Raw genomic sequence first — 25,765 nt, forward strand, 5'->3', positions numbered from 1 at the left:
CTGACCTCAGTTACACAGCCACTCTTGAGAATGTGACTTAGATGAAGGCACTGTGGCACCTAGATCTCAGAATCTGTGGGTTCTGAGCCAGTTCTGAGAGAGGAGAGGCCTTGTGGGCTGGCAAGGTGCTCTACCATGGCTTCTGTTAAGCCGACCTGCGAGTATGTCTTGAGAGGAAACATTTACATTCCCTACCATGTTGATTAGCTTCCCTAAAAATAATTAGTGAAGAACTTTTGACACTCAGTAGCTCAATCCCTGCCTGAAACATGGTCCTGTTTTCATTAAGACCAAAAATCAAAACAATAAGGACATACAGTTTTATCTTCCTAAAACAATCTCTCCCTTCAGAATAGAAAGACCTCAAGCTACATCCAATTATTCCTGTGCCTCTTAATTTGATAGCTTGAAAAATGTTTTGTAGTCTTTAAAAATGTCTGGAAATTTCCTGTCCTTGCCACAGATCAAATTGTTTAAGTGATGAACTGTGATTTTTATATTGAACTGTGATAATAGTGTCTCATTTACTGCTACTTAAGTGATTTTTTTCCCCCTCTTAACACATGGAGGTCAAGATACTCTTCACATTAAAAAAAAAACTATAAATAAAAAAGAATGGCAAGAGAAAAAAGCCAATTGTGCAACAATGTTAGACTTTTGAAGTAAGACCATTGCATTTCCCAATATTGATTACTTTTCACTTGATTATAGCAAGTCTCTTCAGCTGTTTATTACAACATAGATTATAACTTGTAGACTGAACTTGTTTTAAACTAAAAATAGGTGCTTGGAAGCAGAATGAGCAAGGAGGTGTGTGATGGATTGACAGTTGGTGGTCAATTTGTAGTGGCCAACTGCACTGAATCAGCTGGGCTGTTGATTCTCCTGGAAAAGCTTGTCACATTAGCTTTCCTAATATGAATGTGGCTCTTTTCATCATCGGGGAAGCTCGGGATCTCATTGTCGCTAAGGATGGCTGTACGTCTTTTCAGGGAGCTCTGGCCCTTACCTTGAGTGTTACTTCCTGGCTCCCATGCAGATCCCTCAGCCTGCTGGCACAGATCCTTCATCTCACTGGTTCACATTTGACCTTTGGGCCTTCCCTGTGAAGATCCTTGATACCAATTTGCATGAGATACTGTTGGGGGTTTTAGGCCTCCAGCTGGACTCCTACAGGACATTGCCATGAGATCCTGCCCTTTAGCGGGATTCTTTGGGTCTCTAGTGTGTGGACCCTTTTGCACTTGACTCTTTGGATGAATATTATAAAACAGTCTTATAAATTATGTGTTCTGCATTAAATTGTTTTCCCTATAAAGCCCATTTACAAGAAGGTGAATGAAAAGGAGCATTATGACACCACCATCAAATAATCATTTTTACCTTTTTTAAGTATTGTATTTGACTATTAACATATTGAACTGCTCCTATCCGGGAAACTTGGGTTTCCTTATATGTGACATCTTATGCTTTCTCCTTTCATTTTTTACCATAACTTGCAGGTGAATTTTATGTCACTCATATCTGATAGGAGAGAAATGAAGTGGCTGGCAGTGATTGGAGAGTTCTGTGATCTGGAATTGGATACTAACACCCTCACACGTAGCTCACTTTGCCACCTCACACTTCATAGGACTCCCAGCTGTAACAGCTTCTCTGAGTGAGGTGGGGGCCGCCCCAACATTCTGCAGTGCTTTGTGAGCCTTGTGACTACTTCCTTGGTAGATACGTGTGTAAGTAACTTGAGGACTCCGGCTGCTCTGCTGTGTGCCCTGGATAGTCAGGCAGCTTCTGAACTCAGGTGACTTCTATTCCAGTAGATGTGTCTGTATGTCTCTAAAATCCAAGGCAAAAAGTGGGTTAAAATGAGGGATGAACAGGTAGAGAAGGGTGCCATTAATTCAGCAAATGTGAGCGCGTTGGAGAAACTAGGAACTATTTTTATTTGTTTACATTTTGTTGTTTTTCTTTCCCTGTTGTTTCTCTCTTTCACCCATACATTCAGCCCAAAATTCCCTCAGTATTACTGTCCCTCCGAGGTTGGAAAATTCCAGGTGGATAAGGCTGTCTGCTGCCCCAGATTTTAGTGTAACAGGAAGGGGGTGGACAAGGAAAGGTAGAAGGGGTGTTTGTTGTGAAACAGTCCCAGAGAGCGCAATTGTGCAGGGGGTCCCTTAAGCCTAAGGGGTCCAGGACAGAAGCAGAGAAGGGTCTGCTTTGCAGCTGGTGTTTACAACTATCATACAGATTGATGTTTACCGCTAATACAGGTAACTTGGATCTCTTGACTCACTACAGGTTTTTCAAATGTGGCAGTGAAAGGGGCCTAGGTTCCCCACATGAAGAGGTGTTTGTTCTACTTTGCAGTGTTCCGTAATAGTCATGCACAATAGGGGTTATTTGTTTTGGGCAGAGTATGAGCTGGCTAGCCGGGGATGAAATGAAACCAGGTGAAAGCACTACTTGTGGAAAAGATACCCTGCTTGTTACAGGTCTGGATAACTTAACATGCAGTCGTCAGTAATGATGGCATGGTGCCTAATTTCCTCATTATATTTTATATAGAAAAAAACTCTGGAAATGAAAAACTAGTTGAGGTTTTTCTTGTGAGAAGTAATAACCTTATAGCTAGAAAATTGTTTGCTCTGAAACTTCGAAAGAAAAGGTAAAACACACTTCTACTCTGGTCAGAAAATCTCTAAAACCATTAGGATGCAAAGATTAGGGGCTTAAAGTGGATTCACAGAAGACAGGCCAGCTGCACATATGTACTGCATTATTATTTTGAGATGATGTAGGCACTTTGCCATAGAGGAGAATCAGATTTCTCTCTCTCTCTCTCTCTCTCTCTCTCTCTCTCTCTCTCTCTCTGTCTTTATCTCTCTCTCTCTCTCTCTCTCACACACACACACACACACACACACTGATAAAGCCAAGAAAACAGCTTGGAGAGGACCTGTGCCTTTCACCTGGGAAGCCACTAGCTTACATATCCCACAGACGTGGTTCCTGGATGTGACAATTAGAGTTTTCCTTAACTTCCTTTTTTCTTCTTTTCCTTGCTGTCTCTTGATAAAAAGACAATCACATGCTTAGCTCAGGGCGTATTTGAATTATCCAAATGATCTCTTACATGTGAGGTTAAGCTTTTCAAAGTGGTTGCACTGCTTGGAAAGAGAAAGGTAACCCCAAAAGAGGAGAAGGGTGCTCCAAAGTCAGAGTAAAGAAAACAGGGGAGAAGAAGTTAGCATGTTCTGTGAGTAAACTTGGCAGGAATCCAGGTGCCTTCCACGTGGAGTTATTAAGAGAGAGAAAATGGTTATCGACCTGGAATTTATCCATCATTGCTGGCTCATACTTGATAAACTTTCAAGCCTGATTCTTTTAGTACCTACTTACCTTTCCTTATAACTTTCTACTCCAAAAGCATCTAGTTCTATGCCTTAGAGTTGTTTTTGTTGTTTTAATTTATAGGACTTACCAGAGTTTTTGTGCCATAAAATCTAAAATTCATTCAGTGGATTTATGTACTTGATCCTCCACCAAGGAGGGCATTTTAAAAAAATAGATGAAATCCCAGAAAGGCATCTACCCTGTGAGCTTCAGATTTGTGCTCAGCCCTTCTGGGGGTCCTAGGGATCCCCTGGCCATCAGCTCACCCAATCTTGTCGAGGTGCTTCTCACCTTACCCCTTGCGGGCAGCATGTGGAGAGATGGAATGAAAGAGTCCAGTGCTACTCACCCATCACTGAATAAGAGGAAGCAGTTGCCAAATGTCAAAAGGAGTGCATGGCTCATGCGGATGCAGCCCATGAGAACTGGGTGAAACACCGTCCAGGATTAAGGCAAGAGGTAAGCACAGGCTTAGATGGCTTGGAAGAGTTTGACTGCCAAATCTTCCTCTTCCTCTGGTGCCCAGCAGAACACACATTGTTTTTAGAGGTCTCTTTTGAAGTCTCCTCAACTTGTCTTTCCATGCTTCTAGCTTCAGCATCATATATTTTTCAGTTACCTGGGTGTGTTTCTTTCTGCCAGTACTTTTGGACTTCTTCACATTCCTTTAATTTTTCCTGGTTTCTGACTTTGTAAAATGTTGTCTACCAGTAGTGTGATTAAGACAGTTGGTTGCCCTGACTTCTAGTATTGCTCTGTCCTGTGGTTCACCATCCATTGTCTGTTGCCTATAATGTTAATTATCAGCCAAGGGCAGCATTCTACTGCTGGTTTTTATGGAGTAGGTGCATGGTAGAACTCTAACTCAGTGAAGAACATAAATTCAGTAGTTTGCCTTAGTTATTGATGAGGAAGGGTTTTTGTATGAAGAGCAAGATTTTGTTTAAATTGAACACAAAGGTAGACACAAGTTAGTGTTCTTGTTTTGAGTTTTTTTTAATCAATAGTTGTGCTAATCCTGACTGTCTTGGTTATGACATCTGAGCTACCCATAACATGCATCAGATCAGTACTACTATTTTGATTATGTGTTACCTCTTCTGTTACTTTTGACTCTTCCAGGGGTGAGGGCTGTGTCTTATTAGTCTTTACTTAATGTAATGGCTTTATCTCGTTTGAGAGAGAGAGAGAGAGAGAGAGAGAGAGAGAGAGAGAGAGAGAGAGAGAGAGAACGAACCCCAGGTAAAGCACAGATCTCATCTGGTTCTCATCTGGTTTATAAACTTTCACTTTCAGTACGTAACCAGTACAGACTGGTACAACCCGTCTGATAATCAGCATTGTGCCTACAGCAAGCTAGTTTTTTTAGGGTGTTCTTATCACCCTACTTGCAGTGCTAACGCCTTACTTAACAATCCTCCAAATAGTGAATGCTTAATTAGCATAATAAAAATAATCATAGATATGCACGCATACAACATGTCACTAGCTCAGGGCTATGGCAATTCCTGGAAAGGAATTTTGGAGTGTGCACATGTGTGTTTCAGGCCTGTGATTTTAAAAATGACTATTGTTCTTGTAAAATTATTTAATGACAAAATTTTTTGATAGTGACACAGAATAGGAGTAAATGCATCTTTAGGGTGTGCAGTGTGACTTCATGGCAATAGGGACCAATGGGTGTTCTGGGGAAATACATGGTACTGAGTGCCTGCAGCATTCTGCATGGCTGGCTGTGGGTCAAGGAAATAAACAAGTCCAGGCAATGTGCTTTCTTGTGCTCACTTTCCCATGTCCAAGTGCTGTTGATACTTACCATCTTGGATCCCTTTTCTTCTCTCACCTTTTTAAACTTATTAAGGATGCAGGTCAATCTTTACATGGACAGTCCAGGCTCCTGTCCTGGCTGCTCCCTGGTCCTTCCTGGTTCTCTGCCCAGAGTGGTGAACTCTCCATTTCCAGAGTGCACCTTGGCTTGTCTCTCCTTTGACGTCTGCCTTCTTTCCTCTGAACCTGCCCAAATCCCAGGCACCTCTGAAAGAGTTCAGCTTCTGCCTGCTCTGTGAAGACTCCTTCGCCCTCAGGCATAGGAAATCGTCATTCTCTTTCCACTCTTACACCCCTTATCATGGGAACCTTTGCCTGAAATCTGGCAAGGAATCTTGGCCATGGTTATTATTGCTAGACATGTATACAAATTACTATGAAGAGAAGACTGTTAGAATTATGTTGTAATTCCTTTCAGTGCCTGGTTATGCTCCTTCCATATATTAGATGCTTACTAAATATTTGGTGTCTCGCTTCATGCCTTTTATGATCATATCTTAATTAAATTTATAGTTTTTTCTTGATACAGTATGTGAGCAGTGGGAAAACCTTTTCTGAATGCATTGGGATATAAATAAACAGTAATAAATTTTTATAAGCCTCCTTAAATATTACTGCAAATCTATGCTCTTTTCCTCCATTTGGTGTCTACTTACCCAAGAAGTGAGAATATTTTCAATTAATACTATCTGTATGTGAGCTCTGGATGACCTAGAATTCTGCTAGATGCCATCAGAGTTATCATTCTTAGACTCCAGTGATTGCATATTCACTACATAAAGAGCATTTTAATATATTTAACTTACTTTTATCTCAATGATATGTATTAGTGCTTCTAGTCACAGTTCTTACAAATGACAGCCATTCATCCAGTTAATCTAAAACGGACTGCCATGTTAAAGATGCATAAAAGATCCTAATTAGGAATCAAGTAGGCAAGTGAGTTTTTAAAGGAGATTTAAATCTTTCTGCAAACTTGCCCAGTCTCGTAGCACGTAGAGGATACTGTTCCCGGGCTGCTGGCAATCGGCAGTCGCAGGTTTATATGCTATGAAGGTAGAGAATACTCACAGAACTGGCAGAGACCAAGAGTTATTGTGTCTCTTGAAGAACACCAAAACCCCCACTCCATCCCATATTTAATCACTCCTCCACAGCTGCAGATTCTACAGATTCTACAACCATGGATTCAAAAGAGAAATTGCATGTGTACTGAATATGTGCAGACTTTTCCTTGGTGTTACCTAAACAATACAGAATGACAACTATGGACTTACACTTTATTGTCTTAGGTAGTACAAATATTTTTGAGGTGATTTAAAGTATACAGTAGGAGATTAAATGTAAACACCATGTTGCTTTATATGAGGAATTTGAACGAGTGCAGATTGTGGTGTCTGAAGGTATGTCCTGGAACCAATCCCCCTTGGATACCCCAACGTGACTTATGAGAAACACTTTTTGTTAATTGCCCACTTAGAGTGTACAATTCAGTGGTTTTTAGTACAGTTACACTTATGTAACTATCACCATAATGAAGTCAAAACATTTTCATCACCCCACAAAGAAACCCACCACCCGTTAGCTGTTACTTCTCAATCCAGTCATTCCCTTCAGCTGCAGGCATCTGCTCATCTGCCTTATGTATTCATGGGCTCTCCTTTGATGGGTATTTTATATAAATGAAATAAGGTAACACAGGGCCTTTCATGGCAGGTTTCTGTCCTTTAGTTTGGTGTTTTTAAGGTTCATCTACTTGCAGTATGTATCAGTATTTCATTCTCTTTATTGCTTGGTAATGTTCCATTGTATAGATACTGTATTCCACATTTTGTTTACCCATGTATCAGTTACTATACATTTAGATTGCTTCCAGTTTTTGGCTATAAAGATTGATCCTGCTACGAAAATTTGTATATAGCTTTTGTGCGCAGGGCAGCATGGGGCCACGCCTCCTTTGCTGCAGCCTGGCCTGCTCCTTCTGCCTGTGTAGCTGCGCTGTCTCTGCTTGGCTGACATTGGGGATCTTGCTGGCCTAGGAAGAAGCGTTTGTCAGAATTCTTCCAGGGCATCAAAAGCTAGGTGCTTGGTCTTGATCCTTGTGCTCACCCCTGTGATTAGAGGTAGAGACAGAAAGTACCCTGAATTGCCACCAGACCCCAGGGGGAGAATTTCTTGGCAGTGAGAGGTATTAAACAATTAAGACTTTCAGTTGCTCTCTTTTATCCTCAAAGATTGGCTTTTCATCCACGTTTTTAAGATCAAAAGCAAATTATGACCAGAATATCTGTTGTTTTTTGCCTGCAGGCAAGTAGGTGGGAGGCAGTCTTCTTACCTACTACAAAACACAATAGAATGTATAATTTGGGGTGAAAAAGAAAAGAATGTGTGATTTTTAGAAATCTGGCTCTTTCATCTTCTACTCACATATGGTATCAAAGGGTAACATTCATGACAGTAGGACTCCAAGCAGCACATCCCACTTCAGCTGAATTGATTGTGAGATTTACGTGCCTTTGTTTGCGGGGCAGTTGAGGCAGCTGCTGTCAGTCTTGGGTGCACGGTCCAGTGCCACTCTAGAGGGTGCCCACATTGGCCTAAGTCTTCATGGCAGCTTGGCTGGGTGAGATTGTCCAGCATCCCTTTCCTGATTCCTTACTTCTTGTCTGTGCCTTGGGAACATGGCAGCTCCCCAAGCTTTCCTAGAAAGCTTACTATTTAGATAGTAAATAGCAAAACCTCTGTAAAGCATCATGTTCATTCCCCTCCTCTGTACCTTCCCAGCACTATGTCAATATTCTAAGGTCACTCAACTCCTTTATGATAAAGGGACAGTTAAAAACCACTAAAATCTAAAGGTGTTTTATGAATCAACTCAAACTGCATGGAACTGTTGACATTTAACAGTCTTGGACTTGCAAAGTAGAAATTTGTGTGGCTGGACTCTTTTTGTGTGTGTGTGTGTGTCTATTTCCACTAGAAAAAGGGTGACAGCAGCAGAAGGGTGATCCTGGTATATTGGGCTGAAATTGAGACTCTACTCTTTCTGATCACAGAAGAGTGCCAGACATGTGTGGGCCTCCATGCTGGTGAGGGCGAGGGATGTGTAGGAGGGGATGTGTGCACAGAGCAGGGTGGACTCCAGAGCAGGAGGGCAGGCGAGACACTGCCTAGACATCTGAGGGAAATTCAGATCCGGGTCTCAGTTTACTTTTGCATAAAATGAACTCAGTCCTCTTTCATTAGTTCTGTTTTTCCTTCTTCATTAAAAAGAATTTTCAAATCTTTTAGTGCTAGCATTCATTCAAATACCTGTGTATTTCTTTGTCATTTGGAAATAAAATTATAATTACAAGTTGACAAAGGAAGATGAATTGAAGCTGAGAGAGGAAAGTATATGAATAACACTTTATAAAAATTCAAGTCTGGTATGCAATTTCAGTTCATTACCTGGGCATTAAAAGAGGGAGAATCGGCTTATCCTTTAAGCTACTTTCTTATCCTTGGAAATTTGAAAATGCTAAGTCTGATCCAGAGGGTAAAAATGGCATTTCCTGAATGTAAGAGGAATATGAGAGAATTAGGAGGGAAACATAACAAAAAAGGTGACCGTGGCGCCCACGTGATCCCTTTGGAGGCTCTTGGTCCATGCAGACTCTGGGGGAACCTAAAACTTGTGCACAGCTCCTCAGGCCACCAGCACTGGTTCCCTTACTGCTATCAGTTCTGAGTTGGAGACTCATCTTCCTATCAGTGTTGGAAAAGGCTCAGTGTTGGTTTCAGAACTGAACTGCTGCTTTGGGAGAGCTTTTTCTGAGGATCCTGAAGCCACCAGTGTGATATTAAGTGAAGCAAGGAGCTTAATACTTGGGGACCAAGATAAAAAAAAAAGTCTTACTTTGCATCATTTATTCATGGATTTTCATTTGAAATAAACTCACACTTAAGCATATGTGGCTGATTTTACTTTACAGGAGTACAAACTAGCCTAGGCTTATTCCCCAGGCCTTTCAAAAGATAAGAGTCACTTAGGTCATGTGGATTGTTTTTCCTAAGCCTCTTGGTATATTATCAAATGAAGAAATTATAAATCTCAGTTGTAGATTGTGCTATACTTTATATATTATCAGCAAACAATTTTTATTTTTTTAATTTTTATTTTGAAGGTAGTAAAATACAACAGAACAAGACAGAATAAAGCCAGCTGAGACAGTGTAGTTTAATTGGTACAGAACTTCACAGCAGGTTACCGGGATAACAGGTATCACAGTATATCTCGTTATCTTCATAATAGTTGTTCTTTCAATTATGTATATCAAAATAAAATGAAATACAGAACATTATAGAACTTATCAAAACAGAATATTGAATAGAGCAGTACCATTAATCAGAATAAAGCAAAACAATAGTAAAAGTATTTGCCTTCAAAGAGATGGTAGAAGGAAATCCCCCTTTTTTGCTATGGTCAACCTCCCAAGAGATGCTCAGATCTCTGGTTCCCATTTGTTAATGGGGAGCAGGGGAAGGGGGTTAGGGGGAGTGGGGTGTTATACTCTCAGCCTGTGCATCAGTAGGCTCACTATTGCTTAGCAGGGAGGCAGGCTGGTTGCTTGGTTTCCCAGCGTCCTAAGATCCAACATGGCACAGATCTCAGGAGTTGCTGGTGGTTCTCCCCCTGGAGGGGCTGCAGCCTGCCACAGCCGCTTGCCAGGGAGGAGAGCTGCTTGCTTGGTTTCCCAGGGCTCTAAGTTCCAACGTGTTGCAGATCTCAGGAGACGCTGGTGATTCACCTCTAGAGGGGCCGCAGCCTTCCACGCCATAGCCGCTTATCAGGGAGAGGAGCTGCTTGCTTGGTTTCCAGCATCCTAAATTCCATCATGGTGTGGATCTCAGGAGACACTGGTGGTTCTTCCCCAGGGGCAGCCACAGCCCGCTACACCACAGCCACTTACCAGGAAGGGGAGCTGGTTGCTTGATTTCTCAGCATCCTAAGTTCCAACATGGCACTGATCTCAGGAGACACTGGTGGTTCTCCCCCTGGAGGGGCCGCAGCCTGCCACACCACAGTCACTTCCCAGGGAGGGGAGCTGCTTGCTTGCTTTCCCTACAACAAATAATTTTTTTTTAAAACAAGAGAGCCTATTCCTGTGATGGTGAACCTCTTAGAGACCAAGTACCCAAAATGAAACCCAGAACCCACTTATTTATTACAAGATGCTAACACTGCAGTTAGACCCGAATACTGAGGTTTTAGTCTATAGAGAAACAGCGCATACACTTGGCATGCATGCTGACAGAGAGGACTCTGCACACCAACTGCAGCACATATGCCATAGCTTTGCGACCACTGGCTAAATAGTGCAATTGGACTCTTTCCAAGAAATTAGAGGACACAGAAAGAAGAAATAATAGTACACCATAGGCGTGAGGCCCAGGAAGCCTTAACAACTTCCCCCTCCAGCACCATGGTATTTCTGTCACTGTACCTGTAATTCTTTAGGAGATAACATGGCAACGTCAAATTTAAGGCCCTGAGAGGCTCTGTGACCCTCAGGAAAGACCCTGCGGTTACCCCAAGCTGGACCTTCAGGAACTTTTCTAGGACAGTTCTCATTACTTCCTGTGATGCTGCTGTGATCATGTTTTTATTTTAGTCTTTCTTAACTCTGAATTCCTTTCTTCTGGGTCCAGATTTGACTCTTTCCTTCTATACTTTGTTTTTACTTTCTTCTTTTTTCTCCTTTCATTTTCTCTTCCTGCCCTCTCTTTTTTCTTTCCCTCCCTCCTCCTCTCTCTCCCTCCCTTTCCCTCCTTTCTTCCTTTCCTTGAAAGAAAAACCTGAAAGTCTGGTCCACTCCTCCTGAGTAGCTCACTTTGCTCCCTGCACCTACACCTGCTCTGAAATGGCTCTTCAGTTAACAGGTCTGATCACAAGGCATATAACCCTGTATGTATTCTGATTGGGGGTGAGGGTACTTAATGTAGGGAATAAAAACTTCCTTGATAGTTGGAAGAACTGGGAAGTGAAGGACAGGGAAACCTCTACCTGTGGTCACAGAATCAGGCAGTGCTGGAGTCATGGGCAGTGGCCAGTAGTGACCTCCACTGTCTGTGGAGTAGACCAACCTCTGGAGGTCTGCTGAATAGGCACTGGTGCAGGACATGGGCAGCTGTAGGTGTCCACCCTTTGCGCAACAGCTTCAGTGGAGAACATAGCTTCTCCCTGTCCAGTTTGCAAATCTTTTGGGACTGTAATCCAGAGTGCAGCTGGCAGAAAGCTGAGGACATGTACGGTGCAGACTTTCGGCTTTGCCCAGAAAGGACAGGTAGATGGTGTGGAAAATCAATAGGTGTGATCTAATGTATGCCATCAACTGCCAAATCTAAGAGACTTTAAGGGATTTTCCTCTGCTTGTGTCGTGTCCTTGGTCTTCATGTAGGATTTTGCAGCAGTTGCACACTCCTTGGTGTCCCTCCTGAGCCTCAGTTCCCTCTTGGCCGTTCTTGAATAACTCCAGAGTGGAAGCACTGGTCAGTGGGTAAGAGTCCTAAGATGGTTAGCATCACTCTCTCTTCCCCGTTGTTTGCTGTGTCCTGTGGGTTCTGTAGATTCTTCTTCCCAAATAGCTTTCAAATTCCATCTGTTCTCTTTATTGCTTTGGGTCATTTTTGATCCTTTAATCTGGATATCTCCAATAATCAACAATATTTGCTGCCTAAAGCTTCTAGATTTCTTTCTCACAAGCTTCATCTTCTACATAACTGTCCTTCCAAGGACCCACATGCACTGAACCAGGGTCCTTTCACGTGCAGGTCCTGTATTCCAAAATGTCCTTCTGTTTTCTGGGCTAGCTCTTATCTTTCAGGTCTCCACATAGATGACAGACCTGTGAACCAGAGATGAGAAATCTCTTTGTCCCTCTTTATTGGTATACTTATTCCGTGACTGGTCTCCCAGAGTCTCTCTTGCTTCCCAGGAGCCTTTTGAAGTGTCTCTTGCTTTTGCCTGTTGGAGTCTATGTGTTCTCAAACACAGTACCTGACATTCCTTAGAGTAAATAATATATATTAGTTGATTTTGCCCAACAAAATCAAGTAATACATTTCTGAGTGTTGGCCATATGCTCAGTGCTGGTTGGAGCACAGTGATTTGGTGTTTTGTAGGAGCTGGACTGGGCACAGGGTTTTTGAGGAGTCATTTGAGCTGCAAATGGAAAAGGTAGTGCACGCAGGAGCATTGAGATAAGAACCTTCTCTGCCAAGAGACCAGCCAGGAAGTTAGGAACAAGCTTGTGGTCACCTTGAGCTTCAAAAGTACTTGAGTGAGAGCAGCTGATGGTGCTAGGTTAGATCTTGAGGATTCTTGTGATTGTGGACCTAATTAGCAGGATGGCTTTGGAGCACTTTGAATGTGGGAGCAGTGCTAAAAGATCTGGTCTCACAAGGAGCTTTTTGGCAGCCACGTAGAGAATGGGCTGCAGGGCACTGAGTGGAAACTGAGTCTGGGGCTGTCCAGGAGAGAGAATACTGTGGTTCTAGCAGAAGAGATGAAGCTGAAATTGTTGAGATGTGGAGCCTGTAACGGAGAAAGAGCCTACAGGGATCATCCAGAAGGATTGAAGTATTTATGAAATAAATGACAGTAAGATGGTATCTCTACTTTGGCATCTCCTTCACTTTTATATCCTCCTATTTTTACAGCAATGTTTCCAGATTAATTTTAAAGGTTAACTGAAGCCCAGGTCTGAGCATGTTGCCCTTCTGCTAGGAAGGCTTCTCTGTGTGCACAGGCCATGTGCTCCTTGCTTGGCCCATCACCCTTCCTCACCTAACATCCCTTGCCTACCTCTTGTGCAGCACCCTGACTTCCATTTTCCAATCTGGCCTTGCAACTCTGCAGATGCTATTGGTCCAGCCTTGGAGTCTCTATTGCTGCTGCATCACTCCTGTTGGCCTCTGGAAGACTTTCACGCATTCTGTAACTCCGGCCTGCTGCCACATCATTTATGACACATTTTTGCACTGGTTTCCCAAGCCCTACATGGTCATCTCCTCCCTGCTCTGAGATTTCACAGTATTTTAACCTCTCTGCCCTTTATTTTTCCGGTATGTAAAGTTGGGAGGCCTTCTGTGATTTACTTAATGCAGGAGTCGGAGCTACTTAGATCTATTGACTGAAGCACTTATAATGGTTTGGCACAGGGCTGGTTAATCTTAATTGTCAGCTTGACTGAATTATAAGACTCCTGGATGAGCTAATGGGTCCTGGAGGTGTTAGATTCACCAATGGATTAGTCCGTTGATGTTCACAGCTGAAAGTGAAGGAGGTGGAGCCCAATTAGAGGAGGGAGGCAGGTCAGGGAGTGTGCCTTTGGAGGGCACATGGCTTGAGGGTATTCTTCCCTTGGGTTCTGTTGCTCAGATGTATGTAGTGAAGAGAATAGCTTTTCTCCATCGTGAACTTCTGCCATATTGCTGCCTTGGAGGTGGCCACCTATGAGCTGAAGACTCTAAAACCACGAACCAGGTTAAACCCCTCCTCTTTTAAGTTGCTTGTGTCAGTTTTTTTTTTCCCACTAACAGGAAAGTGGGTCAGCACAGGAGTCTAGAACCTGAAATGTGAAATAGTGGTTGTTACCATTTTGTGTTGCTCTGTAGACCCAGGATCCCCCTCAATAACCGACATCACGGTTAGCAATCTGTCTGCTTCTCCTGCTAACTGCACTGTGAACAGGCTGTCATCCTCAGAGCCTCAGCCTCTCAAATCACTCTTCTCATGTAATTCATCATCCTCATCTTTGTTGTCTTCAACAACAGGGACACTAAGAGCTGATATCAGTGAGCATTTACTGTGTGCCAAGAATTTTGGCTTGTAACACTGTTAGGAAGTTGCTGGAGCCAGGATTCAAATTCAGGTTGTCTGACTTCAGAGCTGCTCTGTAAACCAAACTAGTTTGCATAGACAAGAGGAAGGAAAGACCAAAAAAGAAATTGGAATGTCTTTTTCCCTGCAGCCAGTTATTACAGAACCTTGTTTTGTAAAGGTAAGGTCCAAATGGCCATAGGCATTGCTCTGCATTGTTCCTGTTTCAGGAGTAAGGAGATTTTCCTTCCCTGGCCATGGTTGGCAGCCAGGGTCCAGGAGCTGCCTGTCACATTCACTGCCCATTTGGTGTCTCACAAGTGCCATCCGTCAGAGGAGCTTGCTTTGGCAAACAGCTTAATTTCTGTGTTTGTGCCATTCTGAGGATATCAGTCAATGCTCTCGATAAAGGCCTTTGCCTCCTTTCATTTTCAGCCTCAGCGATCACAGATTTTACCAGGGAAGCTGGAAAGAGAGTGCAGGGTGCTGCGAAGCAGCCCTGGAGGAGCAGGTGCACAGTCTTGTGTTGTTGAACACGAGGCTTGGAGCCTTTCTCTGGCAGCAGAATTTACTTTCACATAACCTCCGTGTGACTGTGAGCTCGGCGAGCTGCTCCAAGTTCTGCTTGTGTGCAAGCCAACCGTGGGAGGCACAGCCCCTGGGAAGGCTCTTTGTTCCCGTCAAGCTGTTTTATACTGGAAAATCTTGTCTCTCCCCCTGCCCTACCTTCGTAGTATCTTCTGCCTGTATGGAATCCTTTAGAAAATGTTCCATGTGTACATTTTCAGCATTCTCACACTGAGGTACAGACTGGAAATGGTATTACTTTAGTTCACCAGAAATGAAAGCTAGAACTCAGAGAAGTGATGATTTTCCCAGCGCCAAGCAGCTGCTGAGTGGGAAGAATTGAATTTAAACTTTCATCTTTGGGCTGTCTGGCCTGTTAGCAAAATGGATCTGAGGCTTTTGAGGTCTAAGTGACTGAAGTCATCCATTTGTTGGGGGTCCTTCTCAGTTCTTGTTTATTCTCTTTACCTAATAGGTTCTCAATAAATACTTGTTAAAATAACTGAACAGAATTGATGGGCAAGGGAGACTGCATCTTGGAAAGGGAAAGCTCTGTGGCACAGATTTGTCACCAGCACCAGCACCTTGTTACCTTGGTGACTTGGCTTGTTTGAGGCAGAAGTGGGAGTCTTGGTTAGTTAGGTCGGCAATGACTTCAGTGCTTTGCCAACCTGATCTCCCTCTACCATACCTCTCTGGTGAGTAAGCTGAGGAGAGGGTGCAATTAAGGGCTGGAATAGAATTTTAATCACCTTCATTAGCGTCCTTAGGGAAAGGTGATTTCCTCTCATTGTGGAAGACAAATGTTCATCTCTCAAATCAAGTAATGTCATAGTCCCAGCTCATCCTGAACCATCCCCTGGGAAGTTAAAAACAGCTTCATTGTTTACACAGGAAATAGCTTGGTTACCTGAAAATGAAGGGTCTTCAGGGAACTTTTCAAGTTTTGTGACTAAATAGCCTTGATTATGATAATCAACCCTAAAATATTCCTAGGATGCAAACCATTCTTTAAATTGCTGGATCATTTGCAGAAATTGCCTGGGCTGAAATAGAAGGCTGTTTTCCCCCCATCTCCTCACTGAGCTGCCTGGGGCAGCCCCATGAGCAAAGTGTGTTTCGTCTTCAGCAGCGTGGCAAACGCTGCACTTTGCCACGTGGTGTCTTAGGTGCAGAAGGAGATAGCTTTAGTTTGGAAATAGACCATCCACACGGATAACAGGTATTAATCTAATCAGCCTCAAATTGATAACAGGTAATCTCCTGTGGAAACAAAGATAATTTGTTATTGATTGTGATCATGTCTCCTGATGTAAACTCCTGGCTTATTTTGTCTTGTAAAAGGCTGGTGTAGCCTTCAAGAATCTGAAAGAGACAGGAAAGGGGAGCAGTGAGAGAAAGTGTACCTTAGCTCCCCAGGCACACCCACAGGCAGTGTTTGCTCCATTGTTCTGTTATGGCTTTCTCTAGAAACCTTATAGATTATCCTTTATAATCCACTTTGAAGTGTTTGCTGTTTTGAAAGTAGAAGCAATCTCTGTAGCTTTCTGGCAGAAGGTCATTTTATACAGAATGTTCACTCATGTGCAACAAAGCTTGTTTCTTCTACAAGAACAAAGAAATAATGAAGAGACTTTAAAAACAGTTTTTCCTTAAAGAACGATCATCCAGATAGTTGGGGATTTATCAGAGCCACTGCTATTGGAGTTGAAAGGTAAAAACATTTGTATCAATAAGGATTCCTGAGTATTGTCAAGCTCTCCCATAGGACGCCAACTGCAGCTTGGTGCCCTGAGGAAAGAGCTGTGTCTTGGCTCACTTCCTGTTTGTGTCCATCTCTCTCGGCCCTTCCTAGTGGTCAGCCTCATGGACTGCCCCCCAGTCACTGATGCGCCCTTGCTGCAGTCTCTGAGAACTAGCTGTTTCCAGGACTCTTCTCTAATTTGTGTTGCCGGAACATTTTCTTACCTCCAAAGTTAGTGTGCAGTGTTCCCTCCAGCTGGCACGTTCTAGCACCTGTCTTTCTCCTAGATGCTTCCTGTTTCCCTTCAGAGCGCAGCTGAAATGTCACTTCCCTGGGAATCTTCCTCAGTCTTCTGCAGCACATGTTGTCACTGATCCCTTTATAGAGAGACAGACGTTTTCCTTGTGTGTTTCCCAGGCCATGGTTGGTACCACTCCCATAGTTTGGAACATTGTCTTCTAAGTACTAAGTTACAAAAGCTGCAAAGATTGGGGGCTGGGGATTTAGCTCTGCGGCATAAGCGCCGGCTTTGCAAGCAGGCAGTCATGAGTTCGATCCCCGGTACCGATAAAAAAGGAAAAAGACCAAAAACGACAACAAAAGCTGCAAAGATTGATCTCTCCTGCTACTGAGTGATGCAGATTGCATCCCAGAACAGAAGGGGAAGGATTTCAAGATCAGCAGCAATGAAAATGTAATTTGAGGGCTGGGGATTTAGCTCAGTGGCATAAGCGCCTGCCTTGCAAGCAGGCAGTTGTGAGTTTGATCCCTGGTATTGATAAAAAAGAAAAAGATAAAAAAAAATGTAATTTGAACATCTTTACTTTTTTTTTTAACATAATGGTTCTTAAATAGATGGTGTCTGACGCTTGATACAAGATGTAAGCATTTGAAATTAGTCCTAGACAAAAATCAATGTCATTTTGTATGAGCTCTTGGGGATACTGAATATTTTCATGTGTTAACTGCTTGTAAAGAGAAAGAAGGTAGTTCATTTCATGTTTGGGATCTGTTGTGCTTGGAATCAATGAGTGAGTAGAAGACCTAGGTCTTCCCTGCCCTCACTTCTATGGGTTGTCAACATGTCACATTCTACCCTCGCATGTGACACGTTGCTGAAATGCATGATTTCCAGATATGAGGGCTATTTTCCCATCAAACTCGAACCTTTAAAACAAAAGCCAAGAAAAGTAGGGCAGAAAGAAGCTGGACCAGTACTGCATCGGATCCAGCTGCGACAGTAATTGCTCTGTTTCTTGATTACCCTGGTTTTTCTTCTACACACTTTAGCTCTTGTTGATGAGAATACATGGCTGTGTGCTATCTGGCACTGGTGTTAATGTCAGTTCTCTGGCTAACTCCAAGTTAATCCATGTTAACGATTATAGATTTCTTTACAGTTCCTCCAACCCCTCCGTGGAACTTAAACCTTACTTGAGAAAGAGTTGTGGGTTTGTTCTAGAAAAAAATGTGGCAATAAAACCCTGCTATGAGCCTTAGATACATTGTTGCAAAACATTAAATGAAATCATTAAACATATTAAGTGTTTTGAAATCTTTGTTAAATGCAAACATCCCATTATAACAACTTGCATAAGCCAAACCTTTTAAAAATTTTAACAGGAAAAATAAAAATAACTTTTTACTTTGCTATTCCATATTATTTCTATATTACTATTTTGCTTTAAAAATTTTTATCCATAATTGTCCATCCTATCACTTTAGAGACTTTTATTTTTTTTTTCTTTTGTATGCAATTTATTCTTTCTGACAGAATCAGCAGGCGTCCAGTAGTAAGTTCCTTTGGGTGTATAATCACATTTTCCATTATCTTTTTCACCTCTTACTATATATTTCTTTTTCTCTTTCTTCCCCTTGGCAAACCAAAAATAAATAAGTAAATAAAATACAAGTAGAACCAAAAAATGATTTTCTTCTTCTGATCCAATTTTTACTTTGAATTGGTGTCTGATTTTCCTTATCTGTACTATGTCAAAAATCTTGACCTCTAAAATGCCTTTAACCCTCCTTTTGATTTGTGTTTGGGGAGGAGCCCAGAGACTATGCCTTCTGTAATGTTGTGTAGATATTCGTGGGGTCATGGTAACAGAAATAAGATGTGATTTTCAATGAAATGCTTTAGTGTCCCAATGTTCCCCCTCAGCAGCTTTGCCCTCACCACGACCATAAATACTGTCTGTGCTCCAGGGCTGCTAGCATTCCTCATCTGTAAAGATAGCTCTTGTTTGTGTTTATTTTACTGAAAGCTAAGGGTTGTGTAGGAAAATAAAAAGTCAGTGAAATGTGCATCATCTGATGAATTACAGCCTTTTAACTGGCAGGTGCTTTGTTAGCAGGCTAGGATGTCTATTCACAGTTTTATAAGCGAGGAAATGCTTTAGCATTAGAGAATGGGAAACAACTCTGTGGGCAGGCTCCCCCACCTCAAAGCTCGGCTCAGAAGATTGGAGTCTTCAGAGCCATTCATATTTCCAGTGTTCAATTTTAATTAAAAACCACATTCACAGTTCTATAATCCCATGTGCAGATTCAAAAAGAGAATTCATATGAGAGAAAATTAACTTATTATTATTAAAAGTACCCAGCCTTTCTAACAGATATAATAAAGAAACCATTTCCCCCAGGCTCAGTAGTAGTTCCTTACATTGCTAAAATATTAGAAAATTTAATGGATTTTCTTGCCTGCAAATGGTAATCAAACTTATTTTTTAAGCACACTTCATTTGACATAGGTGATAAGGATATTTTGCCCACAAAGCAGATATCATAGGCTATTATACTTTTATTGGCAAGTGTCAGAAGTTGAATGATCTTGACTTTATTAGATGAGAATCAGTTTATTTTTATTTTATTAACAGTAGGAACTTGTGTCCCCAGGACTCTCTTTTAGATAAATTTATGGCATATGGTTTCCTTCTTAGGATAACACTTCTTTAAGAAAGGCCACCTATCCTCCTCTCCTCCTGCACATAGAGAGTTGTGGATGTGCGGATTGTTGTGATCTTGTGTGCAGCAGCAAAGCCTGTTGGGGGCGGAGTGGGGGGGGGCGGGAGGTTGGTGGTGAGGTGGGTGGGAGTTGGGGTGGAGGTTCTCCTGGTAGATGTCCTCTGTCTTGTCTGCCACTGGGACTCTGCAGTCATTTTGAGAGAACCCAATGGCTGGCTACGTGAGGGGACTGCCTTTTAGAGAAGCCCTGTTCAAAAGTGCTTACTTGCTTCATGTGAGCCCACCATTAGTCATAGTTGCTGGTTGATGATCTTCTTTTCAGTCTCCTTTCCTAAAGCTTTGACATGAGAATGTTTGGAAAATATCTTCATATAAACAAGATAGATGTGAGACGAGTTAAGGTGTAAAAAGGCGTGCAGGGAAGTTACCTGGAAAATGATCCTAAAGACTGGCCAGCAGCGGTAGATGCCCCTATCCTCTCTGTGCCGAGAACAGGAGCCAGTTCAGATGGTATCAGTAAATTATTTCCTGCTTGTTACCTGCTCTGTCCTGTCCTGTGTGTTGTGCTATCTGTGGTAGAAATAATTTTCATGTTATGTTACATAGGAGTGTACTGTAAGGTATTTATGAAGCATACAGACACCCACACAGAAGTATTTATCATACATACACACATATCTATCTATAAATAAAAGATTATGCATGGAATTCATTTCATGCTGTGTCATGCAGAAATATGTTGTATGTGTGACTGTAGGATGTGTATGCACATACATATGTACACATACACAAAGGAAATGTTATGTATTATATGTGAAATACATTTCATAACTTAGCTTGCATGGTAAATTTAACTTGCATATTATTTTCATCTTCCTATCTTATTAGTTAGTAAGAAGCAAGTTTTTTCCTTCTCAGTGTTTTGCTTTTTTCAGTATTGTCTGTTTTGGTATCTGTGTAGTTCTGTTTTGGACAGTTCTTTTATTTTTTTTCTCCCTCTGGATTCTCAGAGTGCTTAAATGCTCTTAAAAGCTTTTTAAGCTGTTTAAGTAAATAAATGCTCAAATGCATGATTTGTTTTTATAATATGAATGTTCAGATGTGCATAATATTAAATATGCTGTATAATGCTCAGGATGTAACTGATTTTGTGATACATGTGTAGAAATTCTAAATGCATTACAAGGATTAAGAGAATAAACTCTCAGAAGTAAGGATTTCTTGTATCACTGTCTGTCACTCATCTGTCAGGAGCCATATCAATGCATCTGCAGATTGTGCTGTGTGATCACAGAAGACTCTTGAGCTTCCTTGATTACAGGGTCTCTAGGGAGCCTATGACCTGATGTAGACTTGGGGCCAACACGCCCAGTCTCTGTAGAGATTGTCTGCTATTATCCACCCCCTTGCTTCTCATTCCTCCATCTTCTCTCTTCTGTAATAATGGAATGTCTTAAAGTAAAAATATATATACACCCAGATTTTAAAAAGATGAAGAAGGTGTTGGGCTCCTTGATCAAGGCATGGGCTGCAGTGTGGTATGGGATATGTGTTGTTTCTGGACCATGGTTTTCAAACTTTAGATCAACATTAGAACCACATGGAGGATTTGCTTAGCCCCACTCCTGGAGCTTCTGATTTGGTAGGTCTGAGACAGGGCCTGAGAGTTTGCTTTTCTAGCAAGTATGCAGGAAAAACCAATACTGCCAGTGGGGGATTATACTTTGACAATCACATGGGACATTTGTCTGCTGATGTGTGACCATTTAGAGTTCATACCAATGTCATAATTTTTAAACATGGCCTGTTAAGCCAAAAGTATGTGATATGACAAGAAAAAGCAACTTAAAGACAAAAAAGACAGTAAGAATAACTATGGAAAGACTAGAAATAGCTGATTTCTCTCTCTCTCTCTCTCTCTCTCTCTTTTTTTTTTTTTTTTTTTTTTTTTTTTTTTTTTTTTTTTTAGGCAGAGTCTTCCTGTATAGCCCAGGCTGGCCTTAAACTCATAGTGAGCCTCTTGTTTCAGCATCCTGAATTCTCGGATTATGGTCACGTGACACCACCCCCAGTAGCTAAACTTTTATATGAATATAAAGTTTTCCTTTTAGTTCATAAAATTTCAGTGAAATACTATGTGAATAAATGAGTTTTCTGCAATGTTTTCTAGCCTACATTTTCATGATGGGAAGTGGCTTCTTGTTGACAAATTTAAATTAAAGTAAAAGTGATTTTGATAGTTGACTATAATTTTCTTTAAATAAACAGATGTCAGGAAATCATTTTCACAAGAATATGAATCTGTTGAATTTAGTTGGCTAAGAAGAATAATAAGAGCTGTGTTCTTATAGGTCCCCAGGATTGGTTTAATTTCAGATGAATGTTTTATGGGGATGCAGATTGTATTATAAAATACAGACAACTACTGATCATGATTTAGTGGTAGAACTGGGTGCCAGGAAGAACTGACCTTGAATGATTGAGGAAATAAAATAAGTACTCTTTATCTAAACCGGTGGGGAAGAACTGTAACTTATGTGCAGCTGGACTTATATCAATTCAGTAAATCTTAACTAAGGGCCATCTGTACCTAAGGCATACACTGCTCTAGGTATGTTTTAGATCTGCAGTCGACCTTAGGAGCTTTGAACTTTCTTTGCACTGTTTTGAAAATGATTCAAAATATGTGTACCTTTATAGATATAAATAACCATAACTACTTATTGGTGGAGTTATCATTATATGATGAAGACAGAAAATAAATTCTGTCACTGATGGCATTTCATTAAGTTTTAAACAAAGTCACCAGATATCACAGCATGTGTTTTGAGATAATCTATCCTTTTTAGACAATAGAGAAGCCTCCATCTCTCCATGTTGTCAGAGTTTGGGCCTGTGGTGGTGACTGTATGGCCCATGTGCCACAGTGGGCTCTCGCTGAAAGTTCTGTTATTGTGATTTTTCTGTAAAGACAAAAGGTGTTAATGTGTAAGTTGTTATTTCTAAACTACAAATCTCAGGATTCAGTTTTAATTGCAGTGTTGGCATTTGTGATAAATACATGGGTTTGGGGTTGCATTTTGGGGACTCGGTCTCTAGAGGGTTTGTCATCACTGGCACAGTTCTGATCCTGAATGCTGCTTTCTGTCTTTTCAGCGTCTTGTGGAGGCTGCAGAAGAGGCACACCTGAAACATGAATTTGATGCAGACTTACAGGTAACAGACTGTAATTTGGAATAAGTTGTTTTGCGTATGTCAGTGACTGGGCAGGAGAGGCTTTTGAGGGCTAGTACAGAGCTGGAATGAATGAACATGTCTCTTTCCCATCAGGGCAGGAGGGTGGTCCTCAGCCTTCCCCCAAGGGCTGCTATCACTGGTGATGCCACACACTCACACGTCTGTGTGACCAGATTTCAAGAAACTTTTCCCCAGTGTTGTGGTTGGAGTTAGATTAGTAGGTTGAGTATAATTACCAGAACTCTTACCAGTAAATTGATAAAATAGCAGGACATATGTAAACCTTCTTCCCTGGCTGCAGTTTGAAACACAAGTGGCTAGAAGTCATGTGATAATAGATCTAATCTCGAATCGGTTGTTAAAAATTAACAATCTTATGTTTAAAACTCAAGTTGTTTGTGTATTTAGGATTTGAATGCCTATTTAATATATTTCTCGTGGTAGATCTTGTGTCTGATCATGCTTGGTTGAAAAGATTTAGATGCTGACGTACATAGCAAACATCCTAAAGGCAGAAAGTCAGTGGGATGATACTTAGAAGTTTGGGGGATGCTAGCTGAAAGAACTTTTATTGAAACTGTCATTTTGAGTTTTGTGGCTTTTCTTCACTACCAGGAAAACAGAAGGAATAAATCTTTAAATCTGAACTTTACTAGAACAAATCCCCTTTAGTAGCATGTGGTCATAATTAGAAATATTTATGTATTTTGCTGTGTTTTCATTTGTATGGAACAGATAAAAGCAGATATAAATCTTCAAGGCCAAAATGTGATGCAAAACCAAAGATGGACTTTGGCTGTGTCTCTCTCCCACAGAGAGACTTCTGTTATATTTTTTCATATTTGCATCATATTTGTATCCTTGGGGGTAAAAGAATGCACATTTAAATGGGGTGATTCGGGAAACTTTAATGTGAGGAATACCGCAAACATGTGGTCAGGCTTAACAGAAATCATCACATGACAGTCTCAGGTGAAATGCATGAGTGATGCTGGCATACTTCGAGCTAGCCATGCTCCTGGCATAAGGAAGTAGGCAAGAAGCAGTTTCTAGAACCCAGAGAGAGTGACCACATGGACAGGCATGGATGGAGGTAGGCAGTCATTCATGGTAAGCATGTGAGAGAGGGATGTGGGGAAGACACCTCAGAACCCTCCCTGGCTTTCTTATCTCTTCCCCACCATTATGGTTCCTATTGTTGGGGTAACTCTTGTTGTCCATTTTCCTGAGACATTGGGCTAGGTGGAGAAGGTCAAAGAATAGGTTTGGAGGGATCAAATGAAAATATCGTCTACAGTCAAAGCGTCATTTTCAGGGATAACACTCAATGTAGGAAACACAGAGAGCCAGAAATGTAGGCAAGGATAAGGGATTGCGGACGGAGGTAGAGAAGGCTGAGGGACTGTCAGTCACATTAGTAGAGGAATGGGAAACTGGTCTAAATGTTTGAGCAGTGCTGTTGGAGACAAGGCAGAGGATGGAAGCAGCACTTTGAAGATAGCAAGAAGCAATTTCCTTTTGTGCACTCATGCGTATTCACAAGACAGCTCTTCATACCTAAAGGCCATTTCCTGGCCATGTTTGTGTTTAGCGAGTCTTGTCCTCAGAGGCTGTGGACCTCCTAGAGCAGGCCAGAGAGATTCAATGGGAGCAAAGGAAGCCCCTTGCAAATCTGCAGCTGATTAGGGCCCCTTGCATGTACTACCAGAAGACTATGCCATGTTTCTGGGAACTCCTGGCACTACTTCAGAGTGTCCTGGTTGTAAATGACAGAAACTCAACCTAAATCAGAGTATGACAATGAATAAAATAAGAATCCAATGGGGCTGGGGATTTAGCTCAGCGGCATAAGCGCCTGCCTTGTAAGCAGGCAGTCGTGAGTTCGATCCCTGGTACTAATAAAAACGAAAAAGACAAAAAAAAAAAAAAGAATCCAAGTGTCTGCTCTGATAGTAAGTGGAAAAAACAGATAAATACATTAATAAATTAAGAAGGAAGTACCCACAGTAAAAAGACAATACATATGGAAGAAATGACAGCGCTCAAAAATCATGGTAATAATTACTTCAGGCACAAATCTTCAGATGTGCTAAAGATGGTGGGTAGACATTTGATGAAGAACTTTTTGAGCGTTTCCAAGTATCTTTCCACAATTACTTAATTACAGAAGGAAAAATAGCAGCTTTGCTGTGCAGAAATCTGGAAGACCCCAGCTCAAGCAGGTACCCAGTGTCACCAGTAATGTGACAGAGTGACCACTGAGTGAGAGAGTGATGGTGATTTGGAAGGGCAGTGTCACCTGCAGAGAAATGCTGCTTAGAATATACAAGCCGGTTAACAGCTGGGGTGTGAGCCCACTCTTACTGGAGAGCTGGCCAGTGCTGGGCTCTGAGTCTATTGCTGTGAAGGTCCATTAGAGCTGATCAGTTGTTAATCTGGGTGCTCCTGACCTCACAGTAACCCCTGACAGAGGATTGTTTCTATCAGAAAAATTCAAGCTACCATCTGCTCCCATGAAATCGTGCTGAGGAGGACCCTGCTCCGTCAGCTTAGGAAGAGAGGAAGAGCCAGAAGCCTCTCTTCCTCTAGGAAAGACGAAAGGGTTTCTGTGAAATTCCCTAAAGTGCATAGCTTCACGTTCATGGGTTTTATCTTCCCTGTTCCCCAAACAGAAAAGATAGGATATATCTGCCCTCCCGTCACTGTAGATCAGAGCCTTCACACCCCCGGCCACATACCTATGCTTAGAAGTAGAACGTTTGTTTTTCCTTGGTGGAGTCACCAAGTTACCAAAAGTAAGTCAGGCCTTCCTTTTGATCTGGATGTTATTTTTCATTTAAACTGCTCCCACAGTGTCTTGGGAGGTTTAGCTTTCTGCTGTGGGTTCACATTCTTGACACTTCTGCCCCTCTCTGTGAAGCACTAACTGTGGCCTTAGTCCTAAAAAATCCTTTATTGCAGCAAGAGGCAAACGGGCAGCCTCTGAACTGGTAAGACTGTGTGGACAGAACAAACACACAGTCTTCTGTAGAACTCAAACCGGTGTGGTCTCCTGCGGCTGCTTAACTTCCTGTGGACACTGGGAGGCCTCCTGCCCCATCCTCATTTATGGTGATTCTGGATTGACTTTCTCTGGTTTGGCTTGGTGTCTTTGTTAGGGCAGTTTT

General features: G+C 41.8%; 1 protein-coding gene across 6 annotated transcripts in view; it reads left to right on the plus strand.

The window, feature by feature from the left end:
- The window catches only part of Cacna2d3 (calcium voltage-gated channel auxiliary subunit alpha2delta 3), an 839,385-nt gene that overhangs the window by 216,998 nt on the left and 596,622 nt on the right, over window positions 1-25,765 (plus strand). For all 6 annotated transcript variants that reach the window (XR_010050128.1, XM_063257292.1, XM_063257291.1 and 3 more), the window contains one exon: window positions 22,518-22,577. Coding sequence is in view for 5 of the 6 variants with exons in the window: in XM_063257292.1 (XP_063113362.1) it covers window positions 22,518-22,577 (60 nt within the window). In the remaining variant the exon portion in view is untranslated. The remainder of the gene's footprint in view (window positions 1-22,517; window positions 22,578-25,765) is intronic.

This window comes from Cavia porcellus, unplaced genomic scaffold (assembly GCF_034190915.1).
Source record: "Cavia porcellus strain 051 isolate PalLab524CR breed Dunkin Hartley unplaced genomic scaffold, mCavPor4.1 scaffold_10, whole genome shotgun sequence".
NCBI classification, from domain to species: Eukaryota; Metazoa; Chordata; class Mammalia; order Rodentia; family Caviidae; genus Cavia; species Cavia porcellus.